The sequence below is a fragment of the Saccostrea echinata genome, unplaced genomic scaffold (genome assembly GCF_033153115.1).
Source record: "Saccostrea echinata isolate AGI-Se365-2 ecotype Australia unplaced genomic scaffold, CSIRO_AGI_Sech_v1 ptg000054l, whole genome shotgun sequence".
Lineage (NCBI taxonomy): Eukaryota > Metazoa > Mollusca > Bivalvia > Ostreida > Ostreidae > Saccostrea > Saccostrea echinata.
Genome location: NW_026889803.1, coordinates 43,476,681 through 43,494,817, shown reverse-complemented (window position 1 = coordinate 43,494,817; position 18,137 = coordinate 43,476,681). Strand labels below are relative to the sequence as shown.

Sequence of the window (18,137 nt, the reverse complement as noted above, 5' to 3'; positions counted from 1 at the left end):
AAGCAGGGATGAAACAAATGTCACACAGGGATAAAAGTATTGTATATATTAGGTCAGCTTATCAGATAAAGGCATTTCAATGTCTTGCATTAAAATATTTGTAGATATGTACAGCATTCTTTAAAATCCCCTAAGGTCACAAATTGAAACATGGTTTCCACATCCAAAAAAAAAAGCATTGGGAAAATGTAGCTCTGCAATGAGGCACTGGCTAGCATGGTTAAATTTCAAAACAAACTGAATGCAGTCATTTTTGATACACTGATTTAATGTCCCACACAAAACCTTAATGAGGTAGCATTTTCTTAATTAGTAGAGGAGGATAAATAACACATTTTCTTTTAGATATCAGCAATATTTATCAAAGATTTATGTTCATAAAAAACTTGAATGTTTAATGTTTAAAAATGTGTGAAAAATGTACATGTATAGATTAATTTACATAATAAATGGCACAGAGTCACATATTTCTGTAACAAAGAAAACTTAACAATTTTTATATATTTCAGGGATTTATCATTTATGTCATTTTTATTCAAAATCAGTTTAAAAAATATATATAATCAATCCATGCATCATTTATTTGTATGTGTTATGTATCCTTCATATGCAAATGATTTTAAGGTTCATTTGTTTTGCATGATTATGATAATTGTGAAAAATTGAAAGCTGTAAATTATGCAGAAAAAGGAAGAACAGTGAGAAAGCACTCTGTAACTCTATTCTATTCAAGCATTAAAGAGAGTAAAATAAAAAAAGGTGTTTATTTAGTACTGTATATTATATTGATTTTAAAATAAGAAAATAATGTACCATCATTCCCTTGATTTTGTTCATTTGAATCACCAGCTGCTTTGTCTTTTTTATCATTTCCTGTATCTAAGTTGAAATAAAGTAGTTACTTTACATAATTTTCATCTATTCTCTAATCTATTTTTTTTTCTTAAGTACAATTCCAATATACATGTATCTATTTTTACCTTCCTTCTTTGATTTGTCCTTGCTAACTGTAGCATACATGGATTTATCTACTAATCAAAGATACATGGTAGTTTACAAAGTAATTATTAACATTTCAATAGTTATGTCTAATTTTCACTAATCAAAGATACACAGTAAGTTTTGTAAAGTAATTATTAAAAATTTTATAGTTAATATCTACTTTTGAATTATTTCTATTATTTATCATGTTTATACTATTGTGTAAAACCATTGCCAGCTCAAGCTTATACATAATATGATAGTATTTTTAAGGAAAAAATATTTCAATGTTATTTAAAATAAGAGGATCTTAGTTTTCTACATTATATCTCAAAGACAATATAAACAACCTGAATGTCATACTATCCAATTCTTAAGTTGCTTTGCTATAAAGTTGCTAATGATTTCACAAATTTGGTAGGAGGACCCTCAACCCAACCCATCCAAAACTCTAATAGATCCATGCATGTTGATGACCAAGTTTGTTTCTTTAAAAATTATAATTAACAATTCTATTACTTTCAATGTAGATATATATTTTTTACATAGTAAGTACACCATCTAACAGAAAGCCAGTTTTCCATGTACTTTATTCATAAACACAACTAAAATTCAAAGATATATCATTATGTAATCTATTCTGGTAAGTTTCTTCCCTAACTTTCAATATTTGTTCATTTGAAAATGAAATACTTTTTATATAAAAGAGACTGATTTAATGTTTTTATATTAGCAGTCTCTCAATTTCTTTCTATTTCATGAAATACCCAGAGTAAATCCCTGCTTAATTTCAACCAATGTGTTTGATAGGATTAAAAGCAGAGCAGAAAATTCAAGGAACATACTTAACGTGCACAAGAGAGGCTCTAAATGCATTCATTTACCTTTTTTGATATCAAGAGAACCAAAATTAATTATATTTGAATTTTCAATGCCTTGAAAATTTCAGAAATTAAATTCATGCAAAACTGAACAGTTAATCAAACAAGAGGCCCACGAGCCTTGAATCACTCTTCTGATAAACTGTACAACCTATCACTTCTATTTGATTCTAAGTATCCTGTATATTTAAATAAAGCCTTGAAATTCCAAAGGTAGGTCATCATGACCTACATTTAAGATGAAACATTTTGAGAACCCAAGATGATTCTAAGCCAATTAGTACCTGAGAGTAGGTCATGGTGACCTACTTATCACTTGTCATTCTCTGAGGACCACAGATGCATCAACTGACAAAATTTGATGATTCTAAGCCAATTAGTACCTGATATATTGAAATAAAGCCAAAAAATTTCAAAAGTAAGTAACAGTGACCTACATTTCAGTCAACTTACTCCGAGGACCCAAGATGCATCAACTGACAAAGTCTGATGATTCTAAGCTAATTAGTACCCGAAATATTTCATTATAGCCATATAAATTGAAAAAGTAGGTCATGGTGACCTACTTTTCAGTAGATATATTCCGAGGATCCAAGATGCATCAACTGACAAATTTTGATGATTCTACGCCAAATAGTACCCGAAAATATTAAATACAGCCATAAAATTTCAAAAGTAGGTCAAGATGACCTACTTTTTAGTTGTCATCCTCTGAGGACCCAAGATGCATCAAACGACAAAGTTTGATGATTCTAAGCCAATTAGTACCTGAAATATATAATTAAAAACATAAATTTTCAAAAGTAGGTCACGGTGACCTACTTTTCAGTCAACCTAATCCAAAGACCCAAGATACATCAACTGACAAAGTTTGATGACTCTAAGCAATAGTGCCTAAAAATTATTTAATTATAGTCATATAAATTAAAAAGTAGGTCATGGTGACCTACTTTTTAGTCAACTTACTCCGAGGACCCAAGATACATCAACTGACAAATTTCAATGATTCTAAGCCAAATAGTGCCCAAAAAATATTAAATACAGCCATAAATTTCAAAAGTAGGTCAAGCTGACCTACTTTTCAGTTGTCGTACTCAAAGGACACAAGATGCATCAACTGACAAAGATTGATGATTCTAAGCCAATTAGTACCTGAAAATATTTAATTAAAGACATAAATTTTCAAAAGTAGGTCACAGTGACCTACTTTTCATTCGACTTACTCCGAAGACCCAAAATTCATGAACTGACAAAGTTTGATGATTCTAGGCCAATTATTACCTAAAATATTTAATTATAGTCTTATAAATTGAAAAGTAGGTCATCGTGACCTACTTTTAAGTTGTTCTAATCCGAGGACCCAAGATACATCAACTGACAAAGTTTTATTATCATAGGCCTTAAAATTTCCAATTTATGCCTCTAAAATGCTTTGAAATCGAATACGTGCAAAGTTCAAAAAGTAGGTCACTGTGACTTACTTTCTACTAAATATGTTTCATGGCCCCAAGAAGCATCATCTTACAAGATTTAATGATTCTAAACCTCTCGGTATTCGAATTAATGACCTTAATTGTTTTGAAAAAGATTAGCCATAAAATTCAAAAAGTAGGTCAAGGTGACCTATTTTTTAGTTGACGTATTTCAAGGACCCAATATACATCAACTGACAAAGTTTGATGATCAAAGGCCTTAAATTGTTCAAAATATGCCTCTAAATCATTTTGAAAAAAAATGGCCGCAAAATTTAACAAGAGGCCCAGGGGCCACATCGCTCACCTGAATAACTTGCTAGGTAGAAGCTGAAATGAGTTCAGTATGGCGACCAACGGGAAATAACTCTTGCTAAATTCTGGCCTATCGAAAACTATCTATAAGAGTTATCCTTTATTAACATGTCCTGACGACAGGTGTAACTATATGCAGGAGTTGTCCCTATAGATGACTTTCACATTTACAAAAGTTACTCAGCTATGTTAAGGAAGAAAATGGAAAATGCAATCTAAGTACCTTCTTAAAATGTATTATTTTTAAAAATCTTTATAACAAAGTAACTGTTTACATGTAAGAAAGGTAATATAGATATCCATAATGGATAGGTTTGGGTCCGCGCACAGAGTACCATTTATATCGCATGTATCAGCTGTGTGTCACATGACTGGTATAAAAATAGAATTGATAAGCTGAATGTAGAAAATGACGCTAGTGCAAGGGCATACGCAAGTTTTTGGAGAGAAAAATTGTTACACATTAAAAAAGATTTACATCGGCTACCCGAAAAGTGCTGGGAGCTAGTTTGAACTGCTTTGGAAGTACTCGTAATTTTGCTGAAAATGCGTACAATAGCTAAAAATTCCTACTTCTCTTTAATTCTGTCATGAATAAAAATAATGCTACGCCGACCATAATCAGCTCCCAGAACTTTTTAAAATATACTTGATATAAGCAATTGATATTCCGTATTTCAGCTCAAACAGTGTAGTCTATGCCCTTGCACTTTTGAGGTTAATTAGAATACAATTATCATGTTAGCGATATTCTTTACATTCTATTTCGTTGTGCAGCTCCATAGCACCTAGATAAAATAATAATCTACATATGTGTTTTAAATAAATTATTTACTTTCAATTTAATTGATTAGATTTAATATTTGTGATGGTTTTATATTTATTTAAACATTTTTGTAATTATTAAACCAATGGATCCACTCCTCTGGATCACTTGTACTGCGTCAAGTCAAGGCTAGTGACGTCATTTCTGACATAAGATTTGCTTCTAATTACTCGGCAGTGTTGTTATCAAATGTTGTGATTTTACATTCTTTTTTAAATAATTGATAAAATAAATGAATGCAAGTTTTCATTTACGCATTATCATGTAGTTAAATAGATTTTTGTCGCTTGTGAAATTTTTAATGACGTCACAATGAAAATTCCAATACAGTGCATCACAAATGTGAAATCAGGCCTTCCTTAACATAGCTGAGTATTCCCCTTTGCGGGGTCTATCTGGGGTCAACCGATGTAAGGCACTGTTTCTCTATAACCTCATCAACTTCATAAGTCAGTATCTTAGTAATAAAATCTGTATGAATATGTTCATAATTTACATGTTACCCCATACTCTGGCAATACAGGTACAGATCGAAATTGTCCGATAACGCTTGAAGATTACAAGAGGCCCATGGGCCTTGAATCGCTCTTCTGATAAACTGTACAACCTATCACTTCTATCTGAAGCCTCGAAGTATCCTGTATATTTACATGAACCCTTGAAATTCCAATTCACACTCTGAGAACCCAAGATGATTCTAAGCCAATTAGTACCTGAGAGTTGGTCATGGTGACCTACTTATCACTTGTCATTCTCTGAGGACCTATCAACTAAGTTTGATGATTCTAAGCCAATTAATACCTAAAGTATTTTTTAAAATTATAATCATAAAATTTTATAAGTAAGTCAAAGTGACCTACATTTCAATTGTTTTACTCCAAGGACCCAAGATGCATCAACTGACAAAGTTTGATGATTCTAAGCCAATTAGTACCTGTAATATTTAATTAAAGCCATAAATTTTCAAAAGTAGGTCACCGTGACCTACTTTTCAGTTGCTGTACTCCGAGGACCAAAGATACATCGACTGACAAAGTTTGATGATTCTAAGCCAAATAATTCCTGAAAATATTAAATACAGCCATAAAACTTCAAAAGTAGGTCACCGTGACCTACTTTTCAGTTGTTGTACTCCGAGGACCCAAGACGCATCAACTGACAAAGTTTAATGATTCTAAGCCAATTAGTACCCGAAATATTTGATTAAAGCCATAAATTTTCAAAAGTAGGTCACCGTGACCTACTTTTCAATTGTTGTACTCCGAGGACCCATGACGCATAAACTGACAAAGTTTTATGATTTTAAGCCAATTAGTACCTGAAATATTTTATTAAAGCCATAAATTTTCCGAAAGTAGGTCACAGTGACCTACTTTTTAGTCGACCTACTCCAAAGACCCATGACGCATCAACTGACAAAGTTTGATGATTCTAAGCCAATTAGTACCCGAAATATTTAATTAAAGCCATAAATTTTCAAAAGTAGGTCACGGTGACCTACTTTTTAGTCGATCTACTCTGAAGACCCAAGATGCATCAAACAAAGTTTGATGATTCTAAGCCAATTAGTACCTGAAATATTTTATTAAAGCCATAAATTTTCAAAAGTAGGTCACGGTGACCTACTTTTTAGTCGACCTACTCCGAAGACCCATGACACATCAACTGACAAAGTTTGATGATTCTAAGCCAATTAGTACCCGAAATATTTAAGTAAAGCCATAAATTTTCAAAAGTAGGTCACGGTGACCTACTTTTTAGTCGATCTACTCTGAAGATCCAAGATGCATCAACTGACAAAGTTTGATGATTCTAAGCCAATTAGTACCCGAAATATTAAATTAACGCCATAAATTTTCAAAAGTAGGTCACTGTGACCTACTTTTTAGTCGACCTACTCCGAAGACCCAAAATGCATCAACTGACAAAGTTTGATGATTCTAAGCCAATTAGTACCTGAAATATTTAATTATAGTCATATAAATTGAAAAGTAGGTCACGGTGACCTACTTTTCAGTTGACCTTTTTTGAAGACCCAAGATGCATCAACTTACAAAGTTTTATGATCATAGGACTTAAAATGTCCAAATTATGTCTCTAAAACGCTTTGAAATCGCATGCCTGCAAAGTTCAAAAAGTAGGTCACTGTGACCTACTTTTTAATAAATATGTTTTATTGCCCCAAGATGCATCATCTTACAAGATTTAATGATTCTAAGCCTCCCCCTATTCGAATTGATGACCTTAATTGTTTTAAAAATGATTAGCCATAAAATTCAAAAAGTAGGTCAAAGTGACCTACTTTTTAGTGGACGTACTTTGAGGACCCAAGATGCATCAACTGACAAAGTTTGATGATGATAGGCCTTAAATTGTTCAAAATATACCTCTAAATCATTTTGAAAAAGAATGGCCGCAAAATTTAAAAAGTAGGTCACCGTGACCTACTTTTGAGTCAACATGATATGAGGTCCTTAGATGTACCAACTGACAAGATTTGATGATCCTAGTCCTTATAGTAAGCAAAATATCAACATTTTAATAAAATGTAATTTTTGGTCAACTTTGAAGTGACCTTGAGACCACGCCCTTTGCCCCAGGGTAAATCCCCGTGCAAATTTTAATCTACAACATATCCTCATCCTTTTGTGTAAGTTTGGTGATAATCTGCCCAGTGGTTCTTGAGAAGAAGATTTTTTAGCAACCAGTACTTTTGTTTTTTTTTCCTAATTATCTCCCCTTGTTAAAGGGTCACAACCCCAGTTTTAGTATAAAAGGGAGCCCTTGGGCCAAGGATACCCTGTGACAAATTTGACAATAATTGGCCAAGGGGTTCTTGAGTTCTGGCCCATATTCTAAAAAGTTTACACACACCGCACAAATGGCCATAGCATTAGCTCTTTGAGCCTTTGGCTCAGAAGAGCTAAAAAATATTAACAGGTAACCTACATAGGACAAAGACAGTGGGAAAATGAGTGTTACGCCGACAACGGGAGATAACTCTTGGGAATGTGAAATTCGTCTAATTTATATTATGTAATGTCAAACTATTACGTTTCCTTCCACTAAGTAAATTTTAAAAATAGATCCTTTAACACTAGTAAAATGTAGCAGTATCTAAATGGACTTGTTCTTCTCCGTGTGACTTTTCTCCGAGAAACTTCAACTGCGCAGTATGATTGCTGTGCCTAATCACTACATAATAACAAATTAATGCTGCATGAACAAATATACACAAGGTTGTAATTATTCAGATAAACCCTTTACCCTTCAAACCTTACAGAATGAAACCAACAATCAGCAATGAATAATATTTTTGTTTCAGATCTGTGTAAACTTCTTCACCGTCCACATCAAAAATGGCTGAACTTTGTTTTCATTAATTTGGTACACCGTGCTCAATTGAGAAAAAAAAATAAACAAAGGTTCAGCTACTCTGTTGATATTATTTCGTACGGCCACAAACTAGACAAAATTGAATGCGCACTACATAAGCTGCTTGCATATTAATATAACTTATCACAGCTCTGTTTCTTATGGGATCTGAAGAAGATTTTTAAAGGTTTTCTGATGTATTCCTATGTAAAGCTTTACTCACATATTATGACCCCACCCTTGCCCCAGGGGTCATGATTTGAACAATCTTGTATCTACACTACCTGAGGATGCTTCCAAATAACTATGACCAATAATTGCCTCGCTGTTATAGAGAAGAAGATTTTTAAAGATTCTTCCTATGTATTTCTATGTTAAAATTTGTTCCCCTATTGTGGCCCCACTCTACCCCTGGGGGTCATGATTTGAACAAACTTGAATCTACACCACCTGAGGATACTTCACTATGAGTTTCATCTTTCCTGGCCAAGTGGTTCTTGAGAAGAAGATTTTTAAAAGACACCATTACTTTTTCACTAATTCCTAAATTATCTCCCCTTGAAAGAGGGCATGGCCCTTAATTTGAACAAACCTGAATCCCCTTCACCTAAGGATACTTTATGGCAAGTTTGGTTGAAATTGGCCCAGTGGTTCTTGAGAAGAAGATGAAAATGTGAAAAGTTTACAACAACAACAACAACGACAAAGACGATAGACAACGGACAAATTTTGATCAGAAAAGCTCACTTGAGCCTTTTTTGGCTAAGGTGAGCTAAAAAGTGGGTCACTGTGACCTACTTTTGAGGCAACATGATATGAGGTCCTTAGATCATCAACTGACAAGATTTGATGATCCTAGTCCTTATAGTAAGCAAAATATCAACATTTAAATAAAATGTAATTTTTGGTCAACTTTGAGGTGACCTTGAGACCACACCCTTTGCCCCAGGGTAAATCCCCGCGCAAACATATCCTCATCCTTTTGTGTAAGTTTGATGATAATCTGCCCAGTGGTTCTTAAGAAGAAGATTTTTTAGCAACCAGTACTTTTGTTTCTATTTTCCTAATTATCTCCCCTTGTTAAAGGGTCACAACCCTAGTTTTAGTATAAAAGGGAGCCCTTGGGCCAAGGATACCCTGTGACAAATTTGACAATAATTGGCCAAGGGGTTCTTGAGTTATGGCGCATATTCTAAAAAGTTTACCCACGCCACACACCGCACAAATGGCAATAGTATTAGCTCTTTGAACCTTTGGCTCAGAAGAGCTAAAAAGCTGTAAAGATTTTCTTCTTATAATAGATTTGTTTTACATGATAGTCTATAAAACTTCATATGTACTGCACATTACTAAGAATTTAAAACTGTATCATGATTTTGTTAATGCATTTGATAAAAAATAAAATTATATCTATTTAACATAATTATTTTTTTTACATGACTATATATAAATTACTTTAATTGCGTGTTTGTCACTAGGTACTTCAATCACTTCAATTATCACCTGGTATGGGTGCTAACTAGTGTGTGTTTTCATAACCAAACAGTGACACATTTCACTTAAATAAACATGTTGGATTTATTTACTTGTAAAAGCAAACCAGGCAAGTTGTTGACTAGGCCCTTGTTATAGTACGAAATGATATCGGGATCGACCTAAAACATCTATTTTAAAATGGCCGGCGCTCAAACAATGTGAATGTTTATGGATTAGATTTCAATGTTTATTCAATGAATATCAAAACCATGCAAGTAAAAGTATTTACCTTGCAATTTTGTTTTATTTGTAAAACTTGCTATAAATAATTATTAAATGATAAAAACACATTTGTATAGATATTTGAACCAACCAGAAGTCTCTGATGAGACTGTAGCTCTACTGGTCTGTACTTATAACAAAGGAAAAGTAGCACTTGGATTTGAAACTTTGCAACATACAACAATAAATAGAATTATGTATCTTAATGTAGTCTACTTCTGTGCTAAGTTATATTGAAATCAAACGAAAATCGTTGAAGGAGTAGCGTTTTGAAAGTATTTCACAGAAATTTATATTTTTAGTAACCATGACAACACCATTCACTGCAATCAAAAACTGATATACATATTATGTATCGTAGTGTATTCTAATTGTGTGCCAAATTAGATTAAATCAGACCAAAACTGTAGGAGGAGTAGCGTTTTAAAGGAATTTCACAGAAATTTCTATTTTTAGTAACCATGGCAACACCGTTCATCGAAATCAAAAACCGATGCACTAAATTATGTATCTTAGTGTAGTCTACTTGTGTGGCAAGTTATACTGAAATCAGACTAAAACTGTAGGAGGAGTAGGGTTTTATATGAATTTCACAGAAATTTCTATTTTTAGTAACCATGGCAACACCGCTCATCCAAATCAAAAACCGATGCACTAAATTATGTATCTTAGTGTAGTTTACTTGTGTGCCAAGTTATATTGAAATCAGACCAAAACTGTAGGAGGAGTAGCATTTTGAAAAATTGTTTACAGACAGACGGACAGACAGACAGACGGACAGACAGACAGACAGACGGATGCCGGACACCTTACTATCGCATAAGCTCTTCTGGTCTCTGACCAGTAGAGCTAAAAATGTAGCATGCTCGACCGAAATCGAAAGTAGGATTTGGAAATAAAATAGTCGTTAAATCAAGGTAAAATTGCCTGAAATCACTAACAAGAGGCCCATGGTCCACATCTCCCACCTTAGCACATTGGCTAGAAAAAAAAGCAAAAATCAGTTAGTATTGGGGGGGGGGACTTGAATTTTACACTACCTGATGATGCTTCCATATCAATATAACAAATGGCTTTGCTGTTCTTGAGCAGCAGATTTTTTCCTATATCTTCATTTGTAAAAATATGATCCCCCATTGTGGCCCCACCTTACCCCCGGGGCCCTCATTTGAACAAATTTGATTCTACACTACCTGAGGATGCCTTTATATCAATATGACTAATCAATTGTCTTTTCTATTCTTAAGAAAAAGATTTTTTTTCTATATATTCTTATGAAAAACTTTCATCCCCCATAGTGGCCCCATCCTACCCCCATGGGTCATTATTTGAACAAACTTGAATGTACACTACCTGAGGATGCTTCCATTAAAATATGACCAATCACGACTTTGCTGTTCTTGAGAAGAAGAGTTTTAAAGAATTTTCCTATGTATTTCTATGCTAAAATTTGATCACCTGTTCTGGCCCCACCCTACCCTCTGGGGGTCATGATTTGAACAAACTTGAATGTACACTATCTGAGGATGCTTCCATATAAATCAGGGATTGAAATTAACTTTTTTGACCATTAGCAAATTTTATCTAGTGGATTTTATTTTAACTAGCAATATTGAACTTTCACTAGCATTTTTTTCTCATAGTAATTAACATAGGAATTATTTGAATGATTTCACAGAAAACTAAATTGAAAATAAAAAAAAAAATTAATTTAAAAATTAATAAATTATCTTTCATTTTTTTTTCATCTTAAATCATTAAATCAACCTTGAAATATATTTTTTGAAAATCACATAAGACTTTTTCTCTATTTCATTAAGTGATTGTAAATAATTAAGTAGGATATCTACATGCATTTACCATAAACAAAGGAATGGAGGAAATTCGGATTGGGAAAAACGATCGTTTTTGGAAGTAAATAAGTCAGGTAGTACTGCAAACTGGATGAGGTTATGGAGATTTACAAACTGTAGGAGCATGCTACCTGGAAATTTGTTATTGTTTGAGAATTTGATAGCAAAAAAGTGAATAAAAATACCTGTAGTGCTTTTCATGTATTACATGGTTAATTTTAGTTTGTACTAGCCCGAGGGGCTACCTCTGTGCATAAAATCACTAGCCCGATCCCCAAAAATGGTAGCCCTGGCCCTGGGTGTGAGGCAATGCTAATTGCACATCCCGGAATAAACTAAAAAAAAAATCTGAAAAAAAAACGTTTTTTAAAACTTTTTTTAACCACAGGTCGCTTTTAACTCGCAATTTCTGTTTTTAATTTGCATTTAGCAAGTATTTCCCATTAAATTCGACCCCTGTAAATATGACCAATCATGGCTTTGCTGTTCTTAAGAAATAGATTTTAAAACATTTTTACAATGTATTCCTATGTAAAACTTTGATCGCCCATTGTGGCCCCACCCTACCCCGGGGGTCATGATTTGAACAAACTTGAATTTACACTACCTGAGGATGCTTCCATATAAATATGACCAATCATGGCTTTGCTGTTCTTGAGAAGAAGATTTTTAAAGATTTTTCCTATATATTCCTATGTAAAACTTTGATCGCCCATTTTGGCCCCACCCAACCCCCAGGGGTCATGATTTGAACAAACCTGAATCTACACTACCTGAGGATGCTTCCACATTAAGGTTCATATTTTCAAGCACAGTGGTTCTTGAGAAGATTTTTTAATGATGCCATTAATTTTTCACCAATTCATGATTATCTCCCCTTGGAAGAAGGCGTGGCCCTTCTTTGAACAAACTTGAATCCCCTTTACCCAGGGATACTTTGTGGCAAGTTTGGTTGAAATTGGCCCAATGGTTCTGGAGAAGAAGTTGAAAATGTGAAAAGTTTACAGACGGACAGACAGACAGACAGCTAGATGGACTACAGACAAAATATGATCAGAAAAGCTCACTCGAGCCTTCAGCTCAGGTGAGCTAAAAATGGCAGTGAGAATCACGATCTCTGGTCGCTGAAGGGACCAAGAAAATACTTCGAGATATCCAGGGTAAAAAACTTAAGGAATAAGCAGTGCAGACTCAAAATGACTTAGATATATCCATGGTATTCGAGATATCCATGTTCAAGATACAGAAGTTCAACTGTATTTGAATAAACAAAGCTTACTTAACGTACAAATGCTTTTAGCCAAATTTTGTTGAGATTGGCCAAAAAGTTCTAGAGCAAACAGTAAAACTGTGGGAAAAAATATCGAAGATGCACAGATACTACTAAATTTGATGAGCCTCTGAAAACAGCAGCATGGCTCTGAATGTTATCTTTGTACATTTAAATCTTTTTCAACATAAAAAAGCATTTGTAGAACAGTCTTCATCTCTATAGGGTAGATTCTTACCTTTCTGTAAAAGCGTTTCTTTTTCTTCTGTTTTTCCAGTCTCCTCATCTAAGTGAATAAAAATAAGAATAAGTCTTAATTTCATATAAATGGATGTCATCAATGCATAAATGCAATTTGTTATAAATTCACAGCTTGAAAAACATCCTGACAAACCACTGAAACCAAAATAAAGTAGTGCGACCCGTAAAACTAACAAGATAATTAAGTGTACCCAGACCTACAAATTTAATAAAAAATGATGAAATACAGTCATATTTATTTTCAGAAGTAACTCTATTTTAATAATATAAACTCCAAATAGTTGTGACTGTTTTTCATCTTTATTCTAAAAAAATGATGAATTTTTTTCAATATAAAAAAATCAATTTTATGACTAGAATTCATCATTTCTAAAAATGATGAATTTCAGTCTCACACCTGACTGATAATAAAATACAATTCCTGAAAATTTTGACTCACTAATAAAGAGTCAATAACTATTTCAATAAGTTGTAGCAAATATAAAGTGATCTGCAGTATTAAAAGAATACTGTCCCACTTGTAATATAAATTAAACATTCAACCACAAAACATTGAATAATTATCCTCTATTAATTAATTATATTGGTTAGGTGCAATATTTGGTTTAAAGGTTTATTCAACCCTTCCTGTTGTAGCTGTTGTATATTTCAAGAAGGATAGATTTTACTTACAAATATAAAAGGACTATATTCGGTAATGACCAATATTTGCCCCCAAAATCAAACTTTGACTGAGAAATATATAATTATGTTCTAGAACAGGGGAATATCTGCAGACCTCATAGCACTGAATATTTTCATGAACCATGATGCCATATGTTTGATATGACATCAGGAAAATGACGTAAATTCAAAATTTCCGTGATTTCTACAGAAAAAGGTATACAGTACCCGCATTGTTATTCTTTATGGGATACACGATACGATAGGATACACGCACGATACGATAGGATAAACGCACGATACGATAGGATACACGCACGATAGGACCGGATACACGCACGATAGGATAAATGCAAAACACGATAAATGCAAAACACAATAAACGCAAAATACAATAAACGCAAAACACGATAGACCTGATAAACGATTTTCACGATAGGATAAACGCAAAACCTGATAGGATTTTTCAAAATGCGAAACGTATTTTGACAAGATGAATTGTTTCCTTTTTAGATAGACTGATGAATGATGATTTTAATTACTTACAAAGCCGCAAATCTGAATGCTTAAATATATTAAATGTATTATGATTAAACATTTGAGGTAACTCTGCTTTGTACAAGAAACTTTTTTTTGTCAATAATGGATCGTCACCAAATTCAAACTGTAATTATTTTAGAAAAATTGCACTCTGTGGTGGAAGCTTTGCGATTGTTTGTATAATTATTCAAATGTCGAAATTCCCTCGAATTGTTAAACTTGGATTTTAGTCGTTTAATAACTGAGATTTTAATGGTGGTGGCTTTTAAGTTTTACAACTAGGTGCAATAATTCATGAAACGCTATAAATATACTAGTATTCAGTATTTTAACAAATAAAACCTCATAAATTTATTATCAAATATTGATCTGGAAGAACTCTTTGTATTAATGAAATAATTGGATTCAATATCTTCTGCTAGAAGTCTGTTATGTATCCAAAATCGCATTGATTTTAATAATCGGTATTTTTATTAAAATAGTTCAAATCTTACGAAAATAATTGACTAGTCAGTTTAGGGGAAAAAATATAATAAAAAAAACATTTTAAAGTTAACACTGTTTCCTCAAAGTTTTTATGAATTTGCTTTAATTTATATTTTATTTTTTTTTTTTACGTTTTAAACATGTTACTTGCTGAAATATGCTAGTTGCGTTGACACAGGCTGTGCACTGGACTGCGATTATATAATCTCTCCTATATAAATACACATGTATATGTCACAAATATATATCCGGTAAACATAGAAAATTAATCATTTACATATTCCAAGTACATACATTATATATGTATATATGAAGAAGGATAACGGCCGAAAGAAATCAAATTTAACAAAATAAATAAACATCATTAGATCATCTAGTATCCGAAAAGAATATCGCATTTCCATTCCTTTGTATTTATTCTCTGGTATTTCCAATGTCTTAGGCCTGTATAGGACCCAGAAGGGAGAACGCAGTCGTGTACCTAAAAATGTTACAGTGTGCCAACATGTGTAGTATAGAGTAAAAATATAATGCTTATATAATATCGCCCATCAACAATAATGTTTTTGGCCTCTTTTGTTTGCTTGTCAAAACATTTCTTTTTAGACCCCCCCCCCCCCCCAAAGAAATGAAAATTCTTTCTACACAAGCCTCGCCCACCTGTTTTTCCACGAATTTATTTTTGCAACCTGTCTGCTTTTCCGCGACTACCCCATACTGCTTTTCCGCGATTGAATTTTACTAGAAGTTGTATGGGTTTTTTTCCCTTTTTTCGATAGTTCCTTTCCGCGATTTTTAAATTGTCACGGTAAGTACTTTACATCAAACTGTTGCCGATATTTACCCGGATCATCATGTATCTCCCTATAAAGTTCTACTCGATAGTACCACACTGTGATAAAATTTGAATGATCCACATATTACACTGGTCGGTGATGTTTTAGATGCCATGGAAATTGTTCATAACGAACCAAATCGTGGTAACAAATACATTACAAACGATGGATTTATGTATAGAAAGGTCAATGTCAAGATCCGATTCAAAAAGAAAAAAAAATGAATATATATATTGACTTCTTGAATGTAGTCAGGTATTAAATGTAATCGATAAACACTAATAACATTAAATTCAAGGCATTTACACGTCTTGTGTATCGAAGCAAAAATGGGCGATTTCATATAATTTTTTACATATATCTTTTGAGGAGCCTTTAATAGCGAGAAAAAAAACATGCGAGGCAAAATTCGTATTTTTCTATTAGAGTTATTTACCATATTCTTCGATTAATATTTTATTTTAAATTTGATCAGATCAATCATGTTTAAGACTGTAAACCAATAAGAAGTAAATAAAAGTATACAAATGAAATAAATCAATGGAGTGTTGGGACAAACCTAGCCTATATTTATTTGATTCATTCATTCAGTTTTTTTAAATTAGTAACCGAAGTGCACATTTTCTCTTGTCTTAGTACAGTGTATAAAATCTTTAAGTGTTGTTCATACAAATTATGAATTATCACATTATCCAGAAAATGAGTTTATGCATTATATTGATACTCAGTAGGGTTCAAGGTAAATACCAGGTGAGAGAGCAGTTCAGGTATGTTGACGTTGAATACACACGGGCCGAGGTGTCATGTAGGTGTAGGGGGTTGGGTCTTGACCTGACAGGGAGACTGTGTATCCCCCATTGTGGCCCCACCCTACCCCCGGGGGTCATGATTTGAACAAACTTGAATCTACACTACCTGAGGATGCTTCCATATAAATATGACCAATCATGGCTTTGCTGTTCTTAAGAAGAAGATTTTTAAAGATATTTTCATATATATGTCTATGTAAAACTTTGATCCCTCATTGTGGCCCCACCCTACCCCCGGGGGTCATGATTTGAACAAACTTGAATCTACACTACCTGAGGATGCTTCCAAATAAATATGACCAATCATGGCTTTGCTGTTCTTAAGAGGAAGATTTTTAAAGATATTTTCCTATATATTCCTATGTAAAACTTTGATCCCCTATTGTGGCCCCACCCTACCCCCGGGGGTCATGATTTGAACAAACTTGAATCTACACTACCTGAGGATGCTTCCAAATAAATATGACCAATCATGGCTTTGCTATTCTTGAGAAGAAGATTTTTAAAGATATTTTCCTATATATTTCTATGTAAAACTTTGATCCCCTATTGTGGCCCCACCCTACCCCCGGGGGTCATAATTTGAACAAACTTGAATCTACACTACCTGAGGATGTTTCCATATATATTTCATCTTTCCTGGCCCAGTGGTTCTTGAGAAGATTTTTAAATGATGCCATTATTTTTCCACTAATTCCTAATTATCTCCTCTTGAAAGAGGGCGTGGCCTCTCATTTGAACAAACTTGAATCCCCTTTACCCAAGGATGCTTCATGGCAAGTTTGGTTGAAATTGGCCCAGTGGTTCTGGAGAAGAAGTCAAAAATGTGAAAAGTTTACAGACGGACGGACAGACAGACAGACGGACGACGGACAAAATGTGATCAGAAAAGCTCACTTGAGCTTTCAGCTCAGGTGAGCTAAAAATGGTTAAACATCTACATTATAATATATAATTATCATAATTATGATGACTAGAGCATGCTCATGCAATATAAATTGTAATTTATTTTTTAGTTAGACACATCAGAGAAACAAATAAATAGGGAAAAAAAATAGATAGGAACTACATACTTGCAGGTACAGACAAAATGTGTAAATGTTACCAAGATCATGCATTGCATTGTATATGCCTTTATGAATCATTTGGAAAAAATCCTTTTAAATAATTGATTGTGCATACATTTATTTAGAGTAGAGGCATAAAAATATAACTACATGTATGTTACATGTGCTTCTACTAGTGTTTCTGAAAAATGAATAACTTGTTATTGATTAATTCCATTATTGATAATAAAGATAGGCCTTATATAGATGCTGATATTTTTTTCAATTTATTTTTGCACACTTGCCTACTATTTTATGTTTCTATATAATTATCAAAAGAAAGTTTATAAAGGTCTACCTTTTTGTGACTCTGACTGTTTACAGAAATTATATTTCTATTTTTGACAAAAAATATTTCTTACAAATCGACAATTTGAGTTTAAAAAAAAAAAAAATGACTAGTAGACCGATTATTTCATGTGCTGAATAGGATTAAACTTTCGATTTACGCTCTCTGTTTGGTCACGACAGGTACTTGACGTTTTTTTATTATTTATTTATGTATTTATTTATTTATTAAGTAATTTATTTATTTATTTTCTTGAATTTATATACCAGAGAATCACATGTTATTAACTTCTCTCTCTCTCTGTTCAACAATTAAATGAATCGTAAATAAAATAACAAAACGAAAAATGAACTCGGGATATCTCGGGTGTTTCTTCTCAAGGTAAAGATAAAAAGCAAGGGTTTCCAAATGCACAC

At 33.1% G+C, this 18,137-nt stretch overlaps 1 protein-coding gene across 1 annotated transcript in view; it reads right to left on the bottom strand.

The window, feature by feature from the left end:
- Positions 1 to 18,137, bottom strand: part of LOC133204910 (uncharacterized) — a 115,362-nt gene that overhangs the window by 29,132 nt on the left and 68,093 nt on the right. The window contains exon 8 of the mRNA XM_061340651.1: positions 12,970 to 13,017. Within this exon, the coding sequence (XP_061196635.1) occupies positions 12,970 to 13,017 (48 nt within the window). The remainder of the gene's footprint in view (positions 1 to 12,969; positions 13,018 to 18,137) is intronic.